General features: G+C 42.1%; 1 protein-coding gene across 1 annotated transcript in view; it reads left to right on the top strand.

Annotated features, from left to right (window-relative positions):
- The window catches only part of LOC124802504 (zinc finger protein 135-like), a 136,307-nt gene that overhangs the window by 63,458 nt on the left and 49,003 nt on the right, over positions 1–23,846 (top strand). The window contains exons 4-5 of the mRNA XM_047263328.1: positions 1,183–1,254; positions 14,927–15,007. Coding sequence (XP_047119284.1) covers positions 1,183–1,254; positions 14,927–15,007 — 153 coding nt within the window. The remainder of the gene's footprint in view (positions 1–1,182; positions 1,255–14,926; positions 15,008–23,846) is intronic.

Raw genomic sequence — 23,846 nt, 5'->3', positions numbered from 1 at the left:
TCAACAATAGAACTCTTCCTCCGTTTCATTATCTGATACAAAGTGTTATCAGTCCCAGTCACAGGTAATTTTTCTTAATTTTCTTGAACCACCCTTAATAGAGCTTTGCATTTGTCTCTCAATGTGGTACCATCTTCTGCCTGGGGGAAAAGCAAACCAGCATTGTGGGCAAACTCCTGTTTATTCCGAATGTGGCATATTGTAATCATCTTTCCAGAAGTGGAATGGTGTTTCATTTCAACACTTCCAGCCATTGCATTGGTGCACAGTTCCTCTGTAAAGACCTGTACCAATTTTTTGGTGACTGAAGTTATTTTTTATTTCTGCCATGTGAATTTGCTGGAATGATCTTGCTCTACACTAATTTGTCAGTATAATAAATAGTTCCAGTATTTCACATGTATTTTATTTCCTGCAAGAACTAGTCTCTATTTCTTGTTATTTGGTTATTTACTATTGATACAAGCTTCTTGTCAAACGTTTGGATATAAACTTCTGTCAGTTGGCAGAACTTTTTTTTTCTTTTGCAGCAACTGACATTTATAAATTATCTTTTATATATTCTCATCTCCATCACACATGTGGAAGTTGTTGAAGTGGGATCAAATAGAATGACATGCACCAGGCAACTGAACAACTCCAGACTTGTCTTCTTGGCTAGTAATACGATACAGTCATTCCATTATAAATGGTAATGAAACCCTACTAAATGTCTCCAACTATGTACATTCGATACATCATATTTTTAGTGTGATTAAGCTGCCAGTTCTTGCACCGAGTGTCAGTCCTGTGCGGGTCTGTTGTGTTCTGCTGCCATTTTCTGGTGGTGCAACCTGTGCACGTAATACCATAATTGGGGAATGGACTCTTGGAGATTCCCACAATATCCACCAAGGTTAATGAATTTCTGTTGTGGAAGTGTGCTTCATACTCATTATGTCGAAGAAGTCATTATTTTCCTTTCCTGTACAATTTGCAGAATTTTTAATAGCGGTTCCACTTTCTGCAAATCACATCATAAAATAGGACACTTTTTCTCTTTTATAAAGCCTTTTCAGTTTCCCGATTTTGTATCTAAAGTGAATCTTTAATGATTTACAATTCTTGTCTGGTTTTTGTACTGCTTGTTCAATTAACAGCTGCTCTTTCCACCTCTAAACTGCCACTTCTCTTCTGTTACAGCCCTTTGAATTTGTGTGTGTGAAGGAGGAGCAACCTGAAGAAGACTACGAAGTCAAACCAGTTGCATCTGAGGTGAGTTATACACTTGTATGTCAGTTTGTACAATATATGTATTTAAAATGGCAACTCGTGTAAGTATATACAAGATATTTCTATTTTCAAACGCATTGCAGCGTGTTGGCCTGTTCTTGAATGTAACTGGTATTACAGTAGCACCACATTTTTGTCACTTCAGAATGATTCACTCTTAGAACACTCTCATTTGTAGACTAAAAGGCAGGGCTGTTGGCATATTTTTGCATATTTGCACTTCCTTCTTTAGGAATTGTCTTCTTCATTAGTGCCCATAAAGTAAATAAAGCATTCTGTTCTCCAAATATGAAGTGTAAGAATAGCTTGTGTGAAGTAGATAACACATCATGCAGAGGCCCTCTAAGGATCTTGGAGTTTTCACACTCTCCCAATAAATTTTCTCCTTAATGGTTTATGTTGTTGCCAATAAAAAGCAGTTTCAGCTGAACTGTCATTTGCTCTGTGACAGGAAGGTGGTAGCTGCAGAGAAATCACCGTGAAACGTGAACAGTTCTTGGTTTTCAGGATATGCCAGAGACCTTTTGGGGTGATGTAGGCTCTGTAGGTGGTTTGGGAGACATGTGAATTATGGGGAGGCTGCAGCCATAGCAGTGGTGGATGTAAACACAGTCATTTATTTAATAATTCAGCGTGACTCCACCATGAACGTAAATGTCTTTTAATTTATACCGAATTTACTCAAATCCAAGCCGCACTTTTTTCCGGTTTTTGTAATCCAAAAAACCGCCTGCGGCTTAGAATCGAGTGCAAAGTAAGCGGAAGTTCTGAAAGATGTTGGTAGGTGCCGCCACAACTAACTTCTGCTGTCGAATATATGTAGCGCTACACAGGCATGATTTGCAGAAACAAAGATAAATACTGGCACCAAAACCTCTGCATCGGTAAATAAATTAAAAAAAGGTGGAAGACGAGCTTTTTTCTCCGCCCTGAGTTTCGACCACTGCATTTTCATACATTATCCAAGGAAGTAAATACAAATTCCGTATTGTTCATCTTCGAATGTTGCAGCGTTTCAATGTACTATGAAAATCTGACTGCCAAGACTGTTTGGGATGTTTGTCAATATGGCCAACTCTACGTTCTGAATTTTTTCCTACCTGTGAGAAGCGGTGGTTGCTAATAGGAACTTTTACGAATTGTGAATCACATGCAGTATTCTCTCAACATAAGAATAATATGAAAATAAACATTTTGCCATGTATTCTTTTGTGTTTGCTGCTATCTCATTTAAATCCTGTCTGCCTAATAAATTACAAAACTAGAGTGAGACAACAGCATACGCGGAAGAATGTACATATCATGCCATGCTTATATTCGTATTCTTCTATGCCTAATAGTGATACAGTCAGAAATGAAGCACGGCAATTGACTAGATTTTTAAATCTAAGATGACTCTAATTTCTGTGCAGAATATAATGTACTAAAGAGGCGTCTGCAAAGATTTTCAAACGGAGAAAAATTTTCGCTAAACTCTTGTTCAGAACATCTTCTATCATACGCAGGCTATTATTTGGTTCTTGTTGATCATTATCAAAGAAAGCAGCTGTGTAAGTAACAAAAAATAGCAGTGTCTTGCCATTGTTTCGCTAATGAGAGGATTCCTCTCTTTTTTTTAAATTGTAAGTGGCGATAACGCGCACAAAAGCAAGCCATGCCACGAGCGGCGACAGGTAGTAAACACTTATTATCAGAATGAGAAAGACAATGCATGACACAGTACAGTAATGCATTTTTCAGCTTAGAGTGACGTAAACACCTATAAGAAAAAGAACGGCACTTATCAGGTCAAAGAAAAATAAGCAATTAATTCAAACCAGACGAAGCACGTGATAAAGGAAGGGTACCCGTATGAATACAGATGGAGCGCCTGACGCATAGCAATGGCTACCTGGTAAAGCTTAACTGCTAAGCTTACGACTCGAACCAAACTACTGTAGCTGTATCGTCATTCATTCGACCTAAATTTTGTCTCATATTACAATGGACCAACTTTGTTTCGATTTGGAGGTGCGGCCTAAAACTTTTCTCTCGCCTTGAATTTCGACTCTCAAATTTCAGGTGCGGCTTAGATTCGGGAATTTTTTTTTCCTTGATTTCGAGTCTCATTTTTCAGATGCGGCTTAGATTCGAGTGCGGCTTGGATTCGAGTAAATACGGTATGTTTGTAGGTTTCCGTGGCGAAATGTCACTTTGAATAAAATGGGTATTAGGCCGTGTCATTGTAAAATGCAAATGCAACTAAAATGCCAAGGTTTCAGCTGGCTTTCTGTAATCCTCTTCAGAGCAGTTAACTACTGGATACTAGTGAATATCTTCCCCTATATACTATCTATTTTGGTTATCTGGTAGCCATCAGTATCACATATCTGGGATGTCACTGGACAGTTTGAAGAGAGATTGTTAAGGAGGGGGACAGCTGTGTGATAGGCTATAGCAATTCAGGGTAATGTTTTCCCACAGGAAGCATTAAGGTTGCACGGCATTTCCCTCATGGTCACTGTTTTCATTACTAAACCCAGGTTGAGTGGTGGTGCTGGCTGGTGAACACAAATGGCTCACTGGGCTGGAATTACTGGCAGCAAGACCATAACTATCCTCCGTATTAGAGTGTTTGATTATACCAATAGCCTCCCTATATTTTTTGCTGCTGCATGCACAGCTGCCAAGAAAGTCTCTAACTTTTCCATCCAGCTATTACAGGCATTGTAGTGCATTTTCTTCTTCACATAATATTCTGGTACTGAGCGGCATGCATAGTGATGGTCTGAGTGCAGAGAAGTGAGCTGCTTACGCAGTATAATGTAGATCTGGCACACTGCTAACCAGCAGTGGTACAGTGTCTGCACGTGGCTCAGCCGTGGCATGGCATGGGCTGCAAGTGGCTCATCCGTGGCATGGCATGGGCTGCAAGTGATGTTGGCCAGCATGCAGTGCTGCCCAGTTCTAGACTCTGAACTGCCGGTTGGACTCCAGTGGTGGTAAGTGATCCTGTGGAGGTGGTGGCAGCATGCTGGCTGCCAGCATTGGGGCGGTATGGCAGAGATCCATAGGTATCGGCCCAACAGCAGCAGAGTTCACAGCAGTTACTCAGTACAACTCGTAGTGGTGGCTGACAGGCTGCAGGCAATGTGCGTAGTCCAGTGGCCTCTCGTCACGGACCTCTCAGATGCCATGAATCTACTTCCTCTGCCAGTCACTTTCCAGCTACTCTCTTTTGCCCATAATATGCTTTTTCCATCTGTATCCTAATAGACTACTTCCTGGGCTACCGTGCTGCTCATAATATACAAAAAAGTCTTTTCTCTCTTTTGCCCATAATATGCTTTTTCCATCTGTATCCTAATAGACTACTTCCTGGGCTACCGTGCTGCTCATAATATACAAAAAAGTCTTTTGTACAACTTTCTCATTGTGTTATCCCTTTATAATAAGTTTCTACAGACATTGTTGGTGGATTTACTGCTGTTATGTCCAGTGTGTTCCTGAAAACAGAGTGGTTTAATTAATGGTGTCAGGGCCAGTAACTCTTGTCGCACCTGTGCAGTGCCTCCCCATATGGCTGCTTTGTATCAATATTATGGAAAGAATAGTTGCTACTCACCATATAACAGAGACGCTAAGTCACAGGTACGCACAACAAAAAGACTGTCAGCAAGTGAGCATTCGACCAACAAGGCCTTTGTCGGAAATAGACAACATAAACATATACACTCACGCAAATACAACTCTTGCACACACGACCATGGACACTAAAGCAGAGATACTAAATACAGTTTTCTGAAATTCCTTCCGCAAAGAAGATGAAGCGAATATTCCAGAATTCGCATCAAAAACAACTGCAAGTATGAATAACTTAAAAGTAGACATACTTGTTCTAGTGAAGCAGCTTAAATGACTTAATAAAAGCAAGGCCTCCGATCCAGATTGTATACCAGTCAGATTCCTTTCAGTGCATGCTGATACAATAGCTCCGTACTTAACAATTACATGCAACTGCTCGCTCATCAAAAGAAAGATTGGAAAATTGTACACGTCTCACCACAACCAAAATAAGAAAATATGACTCACTTATTACAGACGCATATCACTAATGTCGATTTGCTGTAGGATTTTGGAACATATATTGTGCTCAAACATTTTGAATTACCTCAAAGAAAACAGTTTATTGACAAACTGCGAACATGGATTCACAAAATATCTTTCTTATGAAACACAGGTAGCTTTTTATCCTCATGAAGTAATGAGCACTATCGGCAGGGGATGTCAAATTGATTCCATATTTTTTTGATTTCCAGAAACCTTTTGACACCATTCATCACAAGCGACTGCTAATCAAATTGTGTGCCTATGGAGTGGTGTCTTAGTTGTGCGAATGGATTCATCATTTCCTGTCAGAAAGCTCACAATTGATAGTAACTGATAAAGTTATAGAGTAAAACAGATGTAAAATCTAGCATTCCCCAAGGAAGAGGTACAGGCGCTCTGTTGTTATTCCTGATCTACATAAACAATTTAGGAGACAACCTGAACAGCCCACTAAGATTGTTTGCCAATGAGCTGTCATTGACTGTCTTGTAAATTCATCAGATGACCAAAGCAATTGCAAAGTGGTTTACACAAGACATCTGTAAGGTGCAAAAAGTGGCAGTTGACTCTAAGCAATGAAAGCATTAGTAATAAGACAAATCTGCGAAGTTTGAATTTGCGATAAATCTCACAAATCTAAAGGCTGTCAATTCAACTAAATACTTAGTGATTACAATTATGAATAACTTCAAGTCGGACGATCATCTAAATAATGTTGTGTAGAAAGTGAACCAGAAACTGTGAGTAATTGGCAGAAAACTTAGAAAATGCAACAAGTTTACTAAAGAGACTTCTTACACTATGCCTGCCTGCCCTCTTCTGGAGTTTTGCTGTGCAGTGTCAGATCCACACGGGTTAGGACTGACAGAGAACATCAAAAAGTCCAAAGAGGGGCAGCTCGTTTTGTGTTGTTATGAAATGGGGGAAAAGTGTCATGGATATTATATGTGAAATTGGGTGGCAAGTCGTTAAAACAAAGCCATTTTTCACCACAACAGGATATTCTCATGAAATTTCAATCACCAACTTTCTCTAAATGGCGTGAAAATATTTTGTTGGTGCCCACTTAAATAGGGAGAAATGATCCTCTAAATAAAATAAGAGAAATCAGAGCTTGCACAGAAAGATTTGTTTGTTCATTGTCCAGCATGCTGTTAGAGTGTGGAACAGTAGAGAAATAGCTTGAATTTGGTTTGATGAACCCTCTGCCAGGCACTTAATTGTAAACTGCATAGTAATCATGTAGATGTAGATAGATATAGTCTCCCAGCCATCTCAATTCTGACAGCAAATGCAAAAAGTGAAAGCAGGATGGCCCCGCAATGGGCACCCAAATGCAGCAGGATTTGGGAGACAAGTGCAAAGTGTGGGGAGCTGCAGTCACACCAGTGGTGGACATAAACACAGTTCTTTATTTAATCATTCAACTTGACTCCACTGTGAACATAAAAAGTCTGGATAGTATAGTGTGTTTCATTCTTCTCGTAATATTCTGGCACTGGGTGGCAGGCATAGTAGTGGCTTGAGTGCAGGGAGGTGAGCTGCTGACACAGTGAAATGTAGAGCTGGCACACTGATGCAGCTGCTGTGGTGTGGAGAGTCTCCACATGGCTTTGCTGCAATGCGACAGAATGCAGAATGATAAGGGGTCTGTAGAGGAACAACAGATTTTGTTGGACTGTTAGTTGAGATAAACAGCAACACTCGTTCATGTGGGTAGTACCTTCACAGTTGACTGTTTGGATAATTAATCAATCCCATAAAAAAAGCATTTTTTTCAAAGTGTGTCTTTCACTCTGCAGTAAAGTGAGTGCTTTTATGAAATTTCCTGGTTGGTTAAAACTGTGTGCTCGACTGGGACTCGAGCTCAGAATCAAGAGTCTTGCCATTAGCTGGCAGTGCTCATACAACTTAGCCGTCCAGGCATGTTCTGACTACAAGACACACAGATAACAACAAACCCGATGCTTTTTTTCTTCAAGAATACTGGTACAGCCACGGAGTGGCTGCTCTACTTGTCCAAGGCACATTGCCAGAATGTAAATATATGACTGAGGGCGAGACTGCCCGAGCTCAATTCCATAAGCTGTCGTCTGGCCTGTAGAGTAAAATATTTAGAGGCTGTGAGCACATACGAGAACAGAGATGTCTGGTGCTGCTAGTTTCTTGTGATTTCTGTGACATGGCATAAAGCTACACACCTGGATCTCAGGTATGGAACCTTACACATGTAGCTACACCCCTCTCCCCTTGGGAATGGAGGTTCACTGATACACTGGGCAAGGAGTGGATAGCCTCAATGTGGAGAGGTGGGCAAGGAGTGGATGACCTCAATGTGGAGACGGTGTTCATGTCCACGGAGACCTCGGAGGTGAGAGGGGAGAAGTACTCTGTCAGCAGAGAGGAATAAGGATGAAAGTGGCCAGTGTGAAGAGTGCTCTGAAGCCCCACTGTGGGAGCGCGAAATGACGGGACCAGTGACAGGCATTCCAATTCAGAATCTGTGGCGACATAAACAGTGGAGGAAAAGTGGAAGTGACTCCACTGAAAGCTGAGGCCACACAAATGACATTGAACCAGTAATGGTTGTATCCACCAGCTGGAGGGGCACTGGGGCAGCTGCCAGAGGTTGTAATGTCATAGTCTCATCAGCGGCACTGATGCAGGCAAAAATTGAGGCTGGAATACTGGTGGATAGGAGACACCCAGCAACCTATCCACCGGTTGAAGGTGGAGGTGCAGCCTAGCTGGACACATGGGTGCCCATCTGGACTTGGAGCTGATTTTGGATGGTGCCAGACCTCCCAGTCACCAGTCCGGAGAGCATAGATGTGGCATCTGTTCTGACACACAGTTGTCGCTGGTAACCATGGAGGTGCTGATCAAAACCTTCCCTGGTAGGAAGTGTGGTACGGTGGAATACAACTACAGGTGAGAACATGACAGAGGAGGTATAACAACATCCACAGTGGCCATCCATGGAGAAGCTTGGCAGGGTTACTGGAACCAATGCAAGTCATCCAGTAGGCTATAGGAAAAACAGTAATGCCTCCTTGGTGGGGAATCCCTGCAGATATTTTTTCTTCTGGGCCTTAAAGGTGTGAACCATGCACTTGGCCTCACCATTAGATTTGGAGTGAAAGTGAGGAGAGCGAACATGCCGAATGCTTGACTGCACACAGAAATCACAAATTGCCTGGCACAAGAACTGACATCCATTGTCAGAAACGGGAGTAGTCAAGAAACCTTCCACAGAAAATTTTTTTGAAAGGGTTTGAATGTCAAGTTCTGTAGTGGTTTAGGAGCAGCAGACTCTGTATGGAAAATTTGTCAATGACAGCAGCCAAGACACATTCAGAAACAGACCTACAAAATCCACATGGATGCATTCTTAGGTCTAGGTTGCTTGAGGCCTTGGGGGAAAACAAAGCATTTGGACCCGCCTGTTGACTAGGGCACTGGGGACTTGCAGCAACCAAATGCTCCATCTCACAGTCAATGCAGGGCCAGTACACATATCTGTAAGTCAAGGCTTTGTTGTGGGAAGCACCCCAGTGACCCTCACGCAACAGCTGTAAGACCTCCCACTGCAAACTCGCAGGAATGACCACCCTGGGATCTGCGTTTTCCGTGGGGAGGTGGAGGAGGAGGATGCTGTCTAAGAGTGAGAGACGATTATGCATGACAAAGTAGTTATAAAGTGGATTGGAAGTGCGGCCTGAAGGACAGCATGACCAATCCAGCTGGACAAGGTGGATGACCTACTTGAGGATGGGGTCGGATGCTGTGACCTGGTGACCCGGGTATCAGTGATAGGAAAGCAGTCTACTGCTTGGCAGAAGGCCACATCCAAATGAAAGCATAAGAGCTCCTCTCTACGAAACTTGGAGTCTGGACCAGTGAGAAGCCTGGATAAAGTGCCAGTATTGGCATGGCATGAGGTGGGACGAAAATGGATGTCATTGTGATATTTGGAAAGGAAGAATGCCCATCACAGTAACCTGTGAGTTTGGCTGCCTTATCGGGGACCTGTGCGGATGGAGTGAATAATGAAACTAATGGCTTGTGGTCAGTAACGAGTTAGAATTTGATGCAATACAAGAGCACATGAAATTCGGTAACCGCCAGAGCTGCCGCCTCAACCTGAGTGTGGACTTGTTCTGGACTGACAGTTTTGGATGCAAATTCCAATGGCTCCTCTGAGCCGTCTGTATTCCAATGGGCAAGAACTGCCCTCACGCCATAGTGCAAGACATCTGTAGCCAAAACCAGTGATTTGTTAGGATCAAAAGTAGCTATTTATGGCACTGACCTGAGATAGTCCTTCAGCGTGGAAAAGGCCTGATTGCACACTGAAGAGCGGAGAGAGGAAGCGCGCTTGTGGAGAAGGAGGTAGAGAGTGTGCGCAATGATGGATGCCCCGGGACTGAATTGGTTATAATAGGCAATTTTACCCAAGAAAGCCTGCAGTTCATACAGTGAAAAGACTCACTAGTGTTTGAGCACCTAGCCGTGGTCCAGGTACTCGAGAGGGTTTGAAAAGTTTAGACTTCTGTAGATCACAATGCAGACCCACAGCTCGAATTATTTCAAGAATGACTCTGAGATTGTGCAGGGGGTCACTTGTATTACATGCAGTAACATCGTCCAGGTAGGTGAAACAGTGCGGAATAGTGGACGTGACGTGCTCCTTATAGTGTTGAAAAATTGCAAGGGCACTTGCCGTGCCAAACATTAAACTTTGGTTCTGACACACACCATAAGGTGTAGTAAGAACCGTGATATCCTGGCACTCGTCATCGAAGGGTAACTGATGGTACGGTGGAGAAGAACTGACACCTGGTAAGTGTGTGGACAGCTCTTCCGGATGTGGCAGTGGGTATGTGCCAACCAAAGACTGTGAATTCCTGGTGACTTTAAAATCACAGCAAAGTCAACGTTTACCAGAGGGATTTTATGATTGCAGGGGGTGTGGCCCATTCACTAGAGCAAACTGAAACCACAGCCCCTAGAGATGCCAGTCCAGCTCTGTCTTGGATTTGGAACAGATTGCTGTGGAATCTACCAAGAACAAAAAGAAGTTTAGGATGAGCCGACTACATCGAGGTTATGTGGGCTTTAAAGTCTGTGGCACATACTAGGTCTTCTGTAAAAAATATCCTGAAATTCGGAGCACAGAGAATTCAGTGACTGATGAGGGACATTGGCAGATATCAGTTGTATGGAGTCCATGACTGAAAAGCCAAAGGCATGAGAGGCATCAAGCCAGAAAATGTTTGCTGCACTAGCATCCTGAGCAACAGTAAAGGTAGGCCGAGTTACTGATGTATAGGTAACGTCAGCTGTGAATTGACCAAGCAAGGGGATTTGCAGTTTACCTTATCCCCCGAGGTGCCTGTTTACTGATGACAACAAAGGAGAGCTGAAATATGAATATGGTCGGGCATTAAACAGGAAAACTGCCACACTGGTGTCCACATGCAGGCGCAACAACATTTGAAGCAGAGCTTTCATGTCACAACACAATGAGAAAAGCAACTGCAGAATGAAAAACAAAAAATGACCCTACTCATTGCCAGTCTCATCTCACTGCAAGAACACACAGATAATAACAAACACAACACTTTATTACACCAAGAATATTTGTCATATACTGGCTGATCTACTGGCCTGAGAGACAGAGGTTGGATGTAAACATATGACTGAGGTTAAGACTAGCTGGGCTCGACTCTATAAGCTGTCAGCTAGCAGTAGAGTGCACTATGGAGACGCTGGGTGCACATCCAAGACTGGAGATCTCTGCCAGTGGTAGCGTCTTGCAAATTCCATGGCACACCATACAACTATGCGCCTGGACCACAGGTGTGGATCATTATGCAGGTCACTACGAGGCAGTTAATTAGATTAAACAAATATTGAGGGTGCAGTCACTGACCTGCCAATAAGTGAGTGGTGGGTAATACGTAAGTAGGGATTCCATTCATTCTGATTTTTTTTAGGACAGTCCTGATTTTTAACAAAATGTCTCAAAGTCCTCAAATCCTCTTTGGAGATGACAAAATGTCCTGGATTTTCATATTTCACAGTGTGACCTTTTTTCCTTTTTAAATTAATCACCTGCACAATGGTTTGTTCACCTGAAGTTTTGGAACATAGACATTAGACTTCATTTGTATGAAAAAACTAAACTGTATTCGAGATTCGTTATTGTATACTGATTCATTCAGAAACTTGATAATACTACTTTATAATACTTCTTAACAATTGCATATTTTCTACCTGTGGTGTTTTTTTTTTCTGATGTATGGTAGCTTAATGTTTTCGGTACTTGCAGCAGTGATTTTGATAACCTTTATCTAAATATTGTCTGTGTTAATAATTGGAAACACTCAAGTACAAACTAAAGATTAAAATGTTGCAATAATTCCCCTTTATTAAAAGACCGGGAGAGAATGCTGAGTGTACAGTTGGTGGTGCGAAATTTAGGATTTCACATGGAGGACACACTGACTTATTACTCACATGAAGTACAAAAAAACATAAAGCTGCTCTTCAAGTTGAATCTTAAAGATAAAAAAATTGATAACTACGTATTGGTGAAGATAGTTTCAGACATGGATAAGCACCTTTCAGTGCAGGAAGCCACATTGCATACTACACAGTGCTGCACACCGGGGTACGGCATATCTACAGTGACAAAACTCCCTTGCTCCGTATGCGGAGGGTCTCACCAAGGCCTTCACAGACGGGCGCTATCCCCCAGACATAGTTTGCAACCAGATCTCCTGTGCCACTTCTCCTCACAACCCCAAACCTCCCACCACCCCCAAAAACCATCCATAAGGGAGTGTCCCCTTTGTCATTAGGTACCATCATGGATTGGAACAACTCAACCAAATCCTTCGCCAGAGCTTTGATTACCTATCACTGTGCCTGAAACGGGAGACATCCTACCCGAGATCCTTTCCACCCCTCCTAAAGTGGTGTTCCGTTGCCCACCCAACCTCCACAACATCCTAGTTCGTCCGAACGCCACTCCCAATCCCAACTCCCTTTTCAACCCTGTCACAGGTTTATCCTATCTCATCAGGGACCGGCCCACTTGTGAAAGCGGCCATGTCGTTTACCAGCTATGCTGCAATCGTTGCACAGCTTTTTGTATTGGTACAACTACCAACTAGGTGTCCACCAGGATGAACCGCCACCACCAAACTGTGACTAAGAGCGAAGTAGACCACCCTGTGGCACAACATGCATCTGAACAGAACACACTTGATTTCAATGGCTGCTTCACACTGAGCCATCTGGAACCTTCCCTTCACCCCCAGCTTTTCTGAACTCCGCAGATGGGAGTTATCCTTACAACACATTCTCTGCTCTCGTAATGATCCTGGGCTCAACCTACAGTAACACACCATCCACCCAACAGTTTCCACCTTCTCTCTCCTATCATCTCCTCCCCATTCTCGTCTCCCAATGTATTTATCTGCAGCCCTCTGCCAACGCATCCGCACACTTTCTCCATTCCTCTCCTTTTTTGTTCCTTTCCCTACCACCACCTCCCTGCCCCACAACCTCATGATGCTGCACCTGTTGGTAGTCTAGTTCCTGCACACTCCACCGGACAGCGTTCGTCTCTCTCCCCACCCATATACTACCATCCCTTCCTGTTCCCCTTCTTCACTCCCTCTATATTGCTGCATGCATACCAAGTGATGTTGCATTCCGGCCGGAATCCGGCTGGAGTTGGCAGCTGTGTGCGAATGAGAAGTGCTTGCTGTGTGTGTGTGTGTGTGTGTGTGTGTGTGTGTGTGTGTGTGTGTTTACTGATGAAGGCTGAAAGCTATTATGTGAGTGTATTTTAATCATGCCTGTCTGGAGCTTGTCATGTCCTCTTTATGGTAAGTAGCAATGTATCTTTTCTTTCATTATTGATATTCCTACCTGGAGTTTCCATTGTTTGATCAACTTACGTCTGATCATATGCTCCCATGGAACAAAAATAAATAAATAAAAAAAATTTAAATAAAATAAATAAATAAAAGCTGAATTGATTAATTCATAGTGAAAGACAAGATTTGAATGTCCACAACATGGCTCAGAGAATAAACAGTTGCACTGCATAGTTGCAGAATCCAGTCGTAAAACAGAGAATAAAAATATTGGTGTAGGTTTTCAAAGAATGAATATTACAAATATAAGTATGTGCAATACAATTTTGATATTGATCAAAACATGTTTTGTGTGGCTTTAGCACCATGGAAAATAAACAAAAATACTGAGTTGTCCCTAGCTGGTCTTGTTAAAGTGCTTCAAACATCTTCAGGACTGTTAAGAGAGATTATGATGGAGAGATCTTACAAGTAAATCATCGTTGCTTGAGCAGGTGGAGGAAAAACAATAAATAACCACAGTATTTGTTGTGCCTTATATTCACGCAGGGTGAACAAAAATGGGTGAAATAAAACTCTTAAACATAGTTCCCTTATGAAAATTTGTATCCATGCTACATTTCTTAACATGGTGATGTTCTTTCAATTTGTGCAGTTGATAGTATACATTGTGTCAGCTTACTCACAAAGAAATATTTATTTGTACTCATTTACACACTAAAGATATTGATTCTGCTGAACACTTGTGTTTCTTGCAAAATCTGTCTGATTACGGAGTGCTGAAATATAGCATTGAGAATGTACTACTACTACTACTACTACTACTACTACTACTACATCTATTGTCAGATTAATGAGAAATTTGTCTTCAGATCAACCGGAATGGATTCCAAAATTTATTTACTTGCTGGGACAGTCTTATTGTTATTACTAAAGTGAAATTTGGAAATAGCATAGTCATTTTCTCAGATATTTTCCCACATTGTGAAGAGATTCACACAACAAACAAATCTGACCCAAAGTACCAAAAAAGAGAAGGAAAAAAGAGTGAAACCAGACCTGATTGTGTACAGAGTACAGTATTCAGTATCTATGAAATACAAACACATTAGCTCACTATGACACAGTTCAGTTCAAAAGTGGATGAATGGAGATCAGGCAAGCAGATTCCTGGCAATAATGTAACCCATCAACCATGATTATCAGCAACAATTTCCTGTTATAAAATGTACAGTTCCATCAATTAAAAATATTTGTCAGTTTTTACTTTCATTATTTTGCTATTGTTGCTAGTTCATACAACTTTTTTATATTTAAAGAATGTGAAAATAACATTAGAATTTTAAACTTCAGATGAAATTGCTAGTCATATTAATTCTGATAGAATTAATAGTTGCATTCTGTGTAACAATGCTTGCCAAATCAGAAGCCTGTGGATTGTGTATATTGATCTTGATCCAGTGTTAATGGTTCTTTCTATTTATAGTGGACAACATTAATTTGTCAGTGCATTATTTTTTCTGATGACAAACAAATTACTAGTTGCTACTGCCATATATGTTTCTTTCATTTTTTTTAATTTTTAGTATACTTAAATCAGTAGGAAAATTCAGCATTAATAAATCTGTCACAGTTTTAGATTTTCTTTAATTCACTATTTGTACTTTCAACAGGTTTGCTCAGTTGTTTTTCATGACAGCGAGGAACGTAGCCAACAACACATTAAAGGTGAAGAAGAAGGAGAAGGAGAAGAAGTAAGTGATACACCATTATCAAAAGTTAAAACAATTTTAAATGCGAACATTTTTAGGTTAGGCTTTACCATGACTGTTACTGACATTAAATGAAACAACAAGTTCACTGTTACCAGTCACCGTTTTATTCTTTTTCGAGTACAAAAAGAATAAAACGGTGACTGGTAACAGTGAACTTGTTGTTTCATTTAAAACAACTTTGTTTCGTAGGAAAGGAAAGCAGTTGGTGTTTTAGCTTGTTGCAGCTGTTAGCTAAGAAGTCCAAAGCCAACTTGCAATCAAATAAATAACATTTTCAGAACATTATGAAAGTCTTTCTTTTTAATGATTATATTATTGTCATGTTCTGTCAAGCACTGATGAGGAATTCAGTTAATTTTATAATATATTTTATAATGAGCAGACAAATAATTTCACTGGTACAGCACTTTTAAACAGTTGTACAGTAAGAAAGTACAACAAAGGGACCACTGTTTACTTTTCCCCCCTTCCTATTCACGATGTGTACATGTTTATCAGTTCCAGTGGCTCTGTAGATCTACATTTGAGCTAGCAGTATCAAATAAATTTGACTTGTTGCGTGAAGAAGGAGAAGAGCATCATCCAGCTGTAGGTCACAGTAGGGTGCAGCAGACTTCTAGCGAAGAAACTTGTGAAGGTCTGTACCGGAAGAGAGTAGGAAGAGAGTCTTGCTGCTAGGTAGTAGCCATGAGAAGAGTGTAGGCCATACGATACAGGACAAATTAGGAACATAGTACCAGAGCACAAATATTGTAAAGCCAAGTGCTAGCCTTAGACGGTTGACAGAGGCAATTTGTACAAAGGTTTTGGCAACGAAGATCAGGTTATTGTAGTAGGTGGAACAGGGAGCAGCCTGGCTAGGAACACTAATTACAGCATTAGGGTGACCTGGATGAAATAGGAGTAGCAACTATATGTGCAAATGTGATTTTTGTGGAGGTGTACAGTGCCATGACCAGCCCTGGGTTAACACCACTGTGAGCCATGTGAACACTGAGTTGAGCAGCCTGCTGTGACTGAAGTTAAATCTCATTTGAATGCAGTGCCTGTTGCTACAATTGGGAGCTGGAGATGTACTAGACATGTCCTACACATGAATAAAAGAGGGAAAGATAGTAACAATATTTTGAAAAGGATTGTTGCTACTCTGACAGTGTTTTTGTTGTGCCTGTCTGCGACAGCATTTCTGCTATATGATGAGTAACAATGATCCTTTTCATAATATTGTTACATTCCATCGTGGATTTTCCATTGACAGAGGGAAGGATAGGTTGGCTGAGCTTCTGGGGGCCAGCATCACACATAGCAATATCCCTGTGGTTACTGGTGTCAGAGGGGCACGTTTATGTGAGAATCAGGATTCAGGTATCCTGTTGTAAAATAAATAGAAATAACTAGAAGAGCCCCAAAAATTCTTAAAAGTGTACAGAAAAGGAAGGTTGGCTTATTTCATCAAAATATTAGAGAATTGAGTAAGAAGGTAGAAGAGCTTCTCTGTTTGAAAAATTTTGAGCGCTCTGGAAAGATAAGTGTCCTGTGCCTGTCTGAGCACCATATAACCACAGAACCACAGCTTTAGATAAGTTACATATAAAAAATTACACTATAGTAGCTTACTCGTGCAGAACTAATATGGGAAAAGGAGGAGTTGTTACATATATTAAGACAGAACACAAGTTCAAAAACGAGACAACTATTATTTTATATTATTTTTTTATTTATTTATTTTTTTTTTACTGATCAGCTTATAGAAATGTGTGCTTGTGAATTATTACTGAAAAATAGTTCACTTTTAATTGTAACTGTGTGTAGATCACCATTAGGAAATTATGAACTGTTTACGAACAATCCGGGTTCCTTACTGTCAGACAGCAGCAAGCAGTTAATAGTCTATGGTGACTTCAGTGTAGATTTTCTAACGGATTCTGATAGGAAAAATGATCTGGAAACCTTATTTGTGTCCTACATGGGACACTAATTGATAATGTTTTCTTTGGTGAAGTACAAAATAAGAAAATAGCTGTTTACCCAGTAACAAAAAACTCTCTTTGATCATGATATACAGTTAGCTAATATAGTGCCTTAAAAGATGGATACTCCTCAGTGGAAATCAGAATAATTAATGACTCCAGGACCAATGTTTTTAAGAATAGTTTCCAGTAGATGACCTGGGAAGAAATTTATAATGAACCAAATACTGACATAAAATTTAATTTAGTCTGTGATAAATTCACATCATTATTTCAAAATAGCTCTCTGCATAATCTAATCAGAAAGACACTAAACAGTCATTTGAAAAAACCATGGATCACTTAGAGGGACTATAGTATATTGTGAAAGGAAAAGCAGGAACAAGTAGAGGTCCTACAGTAGTTGCACATCTCAAAAACTATTCAAAATTACTAAGAAAAGTTATTAAAAAATTCACATAATGCCAGAAATCAGTACTTCCGACAACAGACTTAAGGCTATATGGAATAGTAAAACGAGAGACAGGATAACTGGCCACGGAACATGATAACATCACTATTGAACTGAATGAAAGCATTGTAAAGGATGAGTCATAGGTAGCAAATGTATGTAATAATCATTTCTGAAATATGGCAGAAAACATAGGGATAACAGTTCAAGAGAAGAATCACAGTAGTATGTTGAAAATATAAATCTCATAAAATTCAATCATATGAATATATCACAAACTTCTCCATCTGCATTTAAGAAAATTATACATTCTCCCAAAAATATAAGCCCATCTGGTTTTGATAGTGTTTCCAATAGAGTAATAAAGATTTGTTCACATATAATAAGCCCAGTCTTATCTGAAATATGTAATACTTCACTAACTCAAGGCATTTTCTCAGAGACTGAAATATGCTGTTGTTAAACATCACTACCTACTTGTTTCACTCCTGACATCATTTTCCAAAATTTTTGAGAAGGTGATGTACTCTATAATAACATCTCACCTTAGCAACAATAATATCGTCAGCAAATCACAGTTTGGGTTTCGGAAGAGTTGCTCTACTGAGAATGCCATGTATATGTTCAATCACCAAGCCTACAGGCATTAAATAATAAAATAGCACCAACAGGTATTTTCTGCGACCTAGTCAAGGCATTTGATTGTGTGAATTACAGTATTTTCCCAGATCAGTTGAAGTTTGCCAACCAGTAGATAATGTCATATCTAATTAACAGAATACAGAAAGCTGCACATAGTAATTCAGCCAATATAGTTTGGGGACATAACTCAGACTGAGGAGAAATCACGTATGGGGTTCCCCAAGGCTCAATCGTAGATCCACTGTAGTTCCTCATGGATGTAAACTGTCTTCCATCTGACATAAAAGATCCATAATTAGTTCTCAATGTTGTAATCAATCCAAACATACACGTTGACCCAGAAGATATGGTAAACAAAGATAGTAAAAGTATTATTGACTGGTTTTCTGTGAGTGGTCTCACCCTCAGTTTTAAAAAGACACAACATATTCAGTTCTGCACATCTACTGATACTACACCATGATAAGTGTAACACATGGTGAGGAAATAATAAATAGGGTAGAAACTTCATAATTCTTAGGTATCCACATAGTTGAGAATTTAAATTGGAAAAAGCACATTTTGGATCTCCTAAAACTACTTAGCTCAGCCACATATGCATTGAGAATCATTGCAGATCTTGGGAAGAGACAAATCAGGAAGTTGACATGTTTTGTGTATTTTTATGACTAACATCATATGAAATAATGTTCTGGATAACTCATCTTTAAGAAAGAAAGTCTTCATTGCACAAAAATGTGCTGTAAGAATAATATGTGGCGCTCACCGATGATCTTGTAGACATCTGTTTAAGGAGTTGAGCATTGTGACTATGGCTTCACAGTATATTAATTCCCTCAGGAAATTTGTTGTAAATAATTCGCTGCCGGCCGGTGTGGCCGAGCAGTTCTAGGCGCTTCAGTCTGGAACCGCGAGACGGCTACGGTCGCAGGTTCAAATCCTGCCTTGGACATGGGTGTGTGTGATGTCCTTGGGTTAGTTAGGTTTAAGTACTTCTAAGTTCTAGGAGACTGATGACCTCAGATGTTAAGTCCCATTTGAACCAAATAATTCACTACAGTGCAAAAGGAACAGTGATGTACAATGTACATAATTACAATACCAGAAGGAAAAGTGACAGTCATTACTCCACATTTAGATAGTCTTTTGCACAAAAAGGGGTGCACAATACTACAACTGAAAATTCTGATCACTTACCCAGTCTTATAAAATGTCTGACAGATAGCAAAGTAAAATCAGAAAACAAACTGAAAAAGTTTTTCCTTGACAACTTCTCCTATTCCGTAGATGATTTGCTATTACTGTAGTGTGTAGTGTACTGACTCACAACTGTATATCTTTTTTTTTCTTTTTTTTTTAACGACTTGTTCCATATCATTACAATCTGTTGGGCAACATGATCCATGGAACATGAAACTAACATTTATGATTACCTGATACGTCTCCAGCTCTTTGTGTGCTGCAGGAGAGTACTGTTGACATGACATCCGATCAGCCTCATTTATACTCTTCGACATTAACATTGGGTGCATAGCATTTCTGATGTGCAAATCATCTGGCACAGTTGGCTTGCAGTTTTGCAAAGTGAAAATGCATACAATAGGGTTCAGTAGACTTCTCATGACCGCTTCTTAGTGCTAGTAGATAACATTTTGGTCATCAGACAATAATCGAACAACGTGCTAGTGTCATTCCAGAAGACAATATTTTCAAGTTTCGTTCACTTATTTTGTACCTGAACGTACAGTGGAATCCCTTCAGAGCATTATATCAACTGATCTTTAACTGTTTTCCCCCTGTGGGTCTGGGATTTAGAATAAGCCCAAGTTATTCCTGCCTGTCGTAAGAGGTGAATAAAGGGAGTTTCACACGTTTCGGCCTTTGTGTGGTGGTCCCCGTAGGGGAGCTAACTGGGGAAGGGCGTCGTACATGCCGCATAGTGTCCATCATGTGCTGAGACCTCTCACATCCTTCATCGACGTGGATCTGCACCTCCACTCATTCTCCAGCTGTGGGGCGGTCACCCTTCTGCGAGCGTTTTCCTCCATCCTCTGTGAAATATTGCTTTCTGCACTGTTGACAATAATGGACTTACTAGCTCATTTGCACCTGATATCCAGCACAGTAGCCAGTCTGTTGTGGTGGAGCTGCCTTGTACCCTGTTGGTTGTAGCCCCCCTGACCACACAGGGCTTGCTGTGCTGATGTCTGCACCATTAACTCCCCAAATATGCCAAGGAGTAGATGCCCGTCACCCTGGGGCATTGGGACTCCCGGCAATGGCCTTTGCTGCGGCTGGGTGGCGCCCATGGGGAGGGCCCCTGGTCGGAGTGGGTGGCATCAGGGTGGATGACATGCCATGAAGCATAGTACGTCATCTCTTGCTGGTGGTCCAACACCTTCAGTCTCTAAGCAGTCAAGATCTAACTTCAGTGCAAATAAATATGACCCCAAATCGTTCGCCCCCACTCTCCCCCTCCCCCCTCCCTCTCCCAGCCACACCATGGGAGGAACACCAGGCTAAGGATGGCAGCGAAGCTTATTCACCCCGGTACCTCATATGTACTAGAGTTGGTGGGGAATCTTTATTGTCAATGAAACCTCAGTTTTTTGTGGAGCATTTAGAGGACAAGTTGGGGAATTGGAGGGCTTGTCCAAAATGCTGTCAGGGGCGGTCTTGATCAAAACAGCATCCTCTGCCCAGTCACGGGCACTATTTGCCTGTGGCAAGCTGAGGGATGTTTCTGTTTCCATCACGCCCCATAAGAGCTTAAATATGGTCCAGGGTATCATATTTCACAGCAGCCTTCTTTAGCAGTCTGACAATGAGCTACGCGCCAGTTTAGAGCGTCGATGTGTCCATTTCATCCGGCACATCCACCGCGGTCCAAGAGATAATCAGGTAGCCAGTGTGCCTTCATCTTGGCCTTCAAGGGTGACACATTACCCGAGAAGGTCAAGGTGATGGTCTACCGCTGTGACTTAAAGCCATATATCCCTCCTCCGATGCAGTGCTGGAAGTTCGGCCATGTTGGGATTGTGGACATCCTTCACATTCCAATACTCCCTGTGCCCCGCCTCCCATCTGTGTCAACTGCGGAGAGCACCATTTGCCTTGCTTGCCAGACTGCAGGATTCTCCAGAAAGAAAAAAAATAATGGAATAAAAGATAAAAGACCCTGGACCGACTGACATACACCAAGGCTAAGAGAAAATGAGAGGCTACATCCTGTGCATATGACATCAGCCTATGCCACCGCTACACAACATTTCTACCATCTTCTGTTACATGGCGTACAGTTGGCTCTCGGAGCCCTCAGACTCCACCTGCCACCTTGAGGAAAGGATCCCTGGTTCTTACCAGTGGCAAAGCTGACACCCGCCACTGGGTGAAGCAACCATAGGTAGCTGGTTGTAGGGCTTCACGGTCCTCCTCAGTCCCTGAGGATGAATCGGAAGCTCTCCCAGCCGGACAAACCTAAGGAGCAGCGAGAGAAACCTAAAAAGAAAAAGCCCCCAAGAACCAAGACAGTGCTGTGGCACCCACACCACCACTGCCTACAAACTCTGTGTCTGAGGATTAGGTGGAGATTCTGGCATCCACTGAGGACCTAGATCTCGCTGGACCCTCAGACACAATGGATGTCGATCGCACAGGTACTCATCTGGTGGCAGCAGGTGACACTGGGGCATAGACTGCCTCATTGAATGTTTCATGCCTTCCCAGTCTCATGATCACGTAATCCTCCAGTGGAATTGGGGCGATTTTTTTTCCACCAGGTGGCTGAGCTACAGTAACTCGTAAGCTTTACATCTGCTTTCTGCATTGCCCTCCAGGTAACTTGGTTCCCAGCAATGCGGACCTCTGCCGTCCGCAGCTATATGAGATATGACAGGAACCATAGCGACTATAATAGAGTGTCAGGTGGAGTTTCACCTCTGCTGTCACCACTGAATCTCCCCCACATGGTGCAATTGATGTTGTCATTGAGCAGGTCACTACAATGATTGTTTTTGTGGCAGAAAACACAATCCCTCGTTCTTAAGTGTACCCCCACCAAAAGACAGTCCCTTGGAGGTAGCCGGAAGTCGCTGAGGCAATTAAAGAGCGTCGGCGAGCTCTACAGCAACACAAGCAGCACCCTTCTCTAGAGCACCTAATAGCCTTTAAGTGGATCTGTGCCTGTGTACGCCAACTTATAAAATGACGGAAACAGGAGTGTTGGGAGAGGTACGTGTCGACCATTGGGTGCCATACATCATCTTCCCACGTCTGGACAAAGATCAGACGTCTTTTTGGGTACCCGCCACTAACTCCAATTGTGTGTTACCTACCGAAACAAAATGGGATTGCCGAACACTTTGCTGAGCACTATGCTCGAGCCTCTGCATTGGAGAACAACCCCCCAGTCTTTCACACCCTCAAATGGCGGATGGAAATAAAAGTCCTCTCTTATTCTCTACATGCCACAGTGAACCTTATAACGCCCCATTTACAGAGTTGGAGCTCCTCAGCGCCCTTGCACATTGCCCCGACACAGCCCCGGGGCCGGATCGGATTCACAGTCAGATGATCAAACATCTCTCATCTGACTGCAAGCGACATCTCCTCGTCATCTTCCATCGGATCTGGTGCGATGGCATCTTTCCACCACAATGGCGGGAGAGCACCATCATTCCAGTGCTCAAACTCAGTCAAAACCCGCTTGATGTGGATAGCTACCGGCCCATCAGCCTCACCAACTTTCTTTGTTAGCTGCTGGAACGTATGGGTTGGGTCCTGGAGCCACATGGCCTACTGGCTCCATGTCAGGGCGTCTTTCACCAGGGTCGCTCTACCACTGATAATCTTGTGTCCCTCGAGTTCGCCATCCGAACAGCCTTTTCCAGAAGCCAACATCTTGTTGCCGTCTTTTTGACTTTCATAAAGCACATGACATGAGCTGGAGACATCATATCTTTGCCACACTGTATGAGTGGAGTCTCCGAGGCTCGCTTGTGATTTTTATCCAAAACTTCCTGTCCCTCTGTACTTTCCGTGTCCAAGTTGGTGCCTGCCCCCCCATATTCAGGAGAATGGCGTTCCGCAGGTCTCCGTATTGAGTCTCTCTCTGTTTTTAGTGGCTATAAATGATCTAGCAGCGGCTGTAGGATCGTCGGTCTCACCTTCTCTGTGTGTGGATGACTTCTGCATTTCGTACTGCGCCTCCAGTACTGGTGTTGCTGAGCGGCACCTACGGGGAGCCATTCACAAGGTGCAGTCATGGGCTCTAGCCCATGGCTTACAGTTTTCAGCTGCGAAGTCGTGTGTCATACATTTCTGACGGCATCGCACTGTACATCCAGAACCAGAACTTTACCTTAACGATGAGCCACTCACCATAGTGGAGACATATCAATTCTTAGGACTGGTTTTCGGCACCTTATTGACTTGGCTACCCCACCCCGTCAGCTTAAATGGAACTGCTGGCAGCACCTCAATGCCCTCCGCTGCCTGAGCAACAGCAACAGGATTGCGGTTCGCTTATGCCCTAGTGAGTCATTTCTTCTGTGTACTGACTCATTGAGAAGCCTACAAGCTATTGACCAGTGCTACCCTCACCATCCTATGGTAGATTCTATTCAGGAGTCCATCTATGCCCTGGAATGGCCCCGTCGTTCAGTGGTGTTTGTGTGGACTCTAGGACAAGTTAGAATCCCAGGCAATTAACTTGCCAACAGGCTAGCCAAACAGGCTATTCAGAAACTGCTTCTGG

Source organism: Schistocerca piceifrons, chromosome 6 (genome assembly GCF_021461385.2).
Source record: "Schistocerca piceifrons isolate TAMUIC-IGC-003096 chromosome 6, iqSchPice1.1, whole genome shotgun sequence".
NCBI lineage: Eukaryota > Metazoa > Arthropoda > Insecta > Orthoptera > Acrididae > Schistocerca > Schistocerca piceifrons.
The sequence above is the reverse complement of the archived record's forward strand: the minus strand, read 5'-3'. Positions and strand labels throughout refer to the sequence as shown.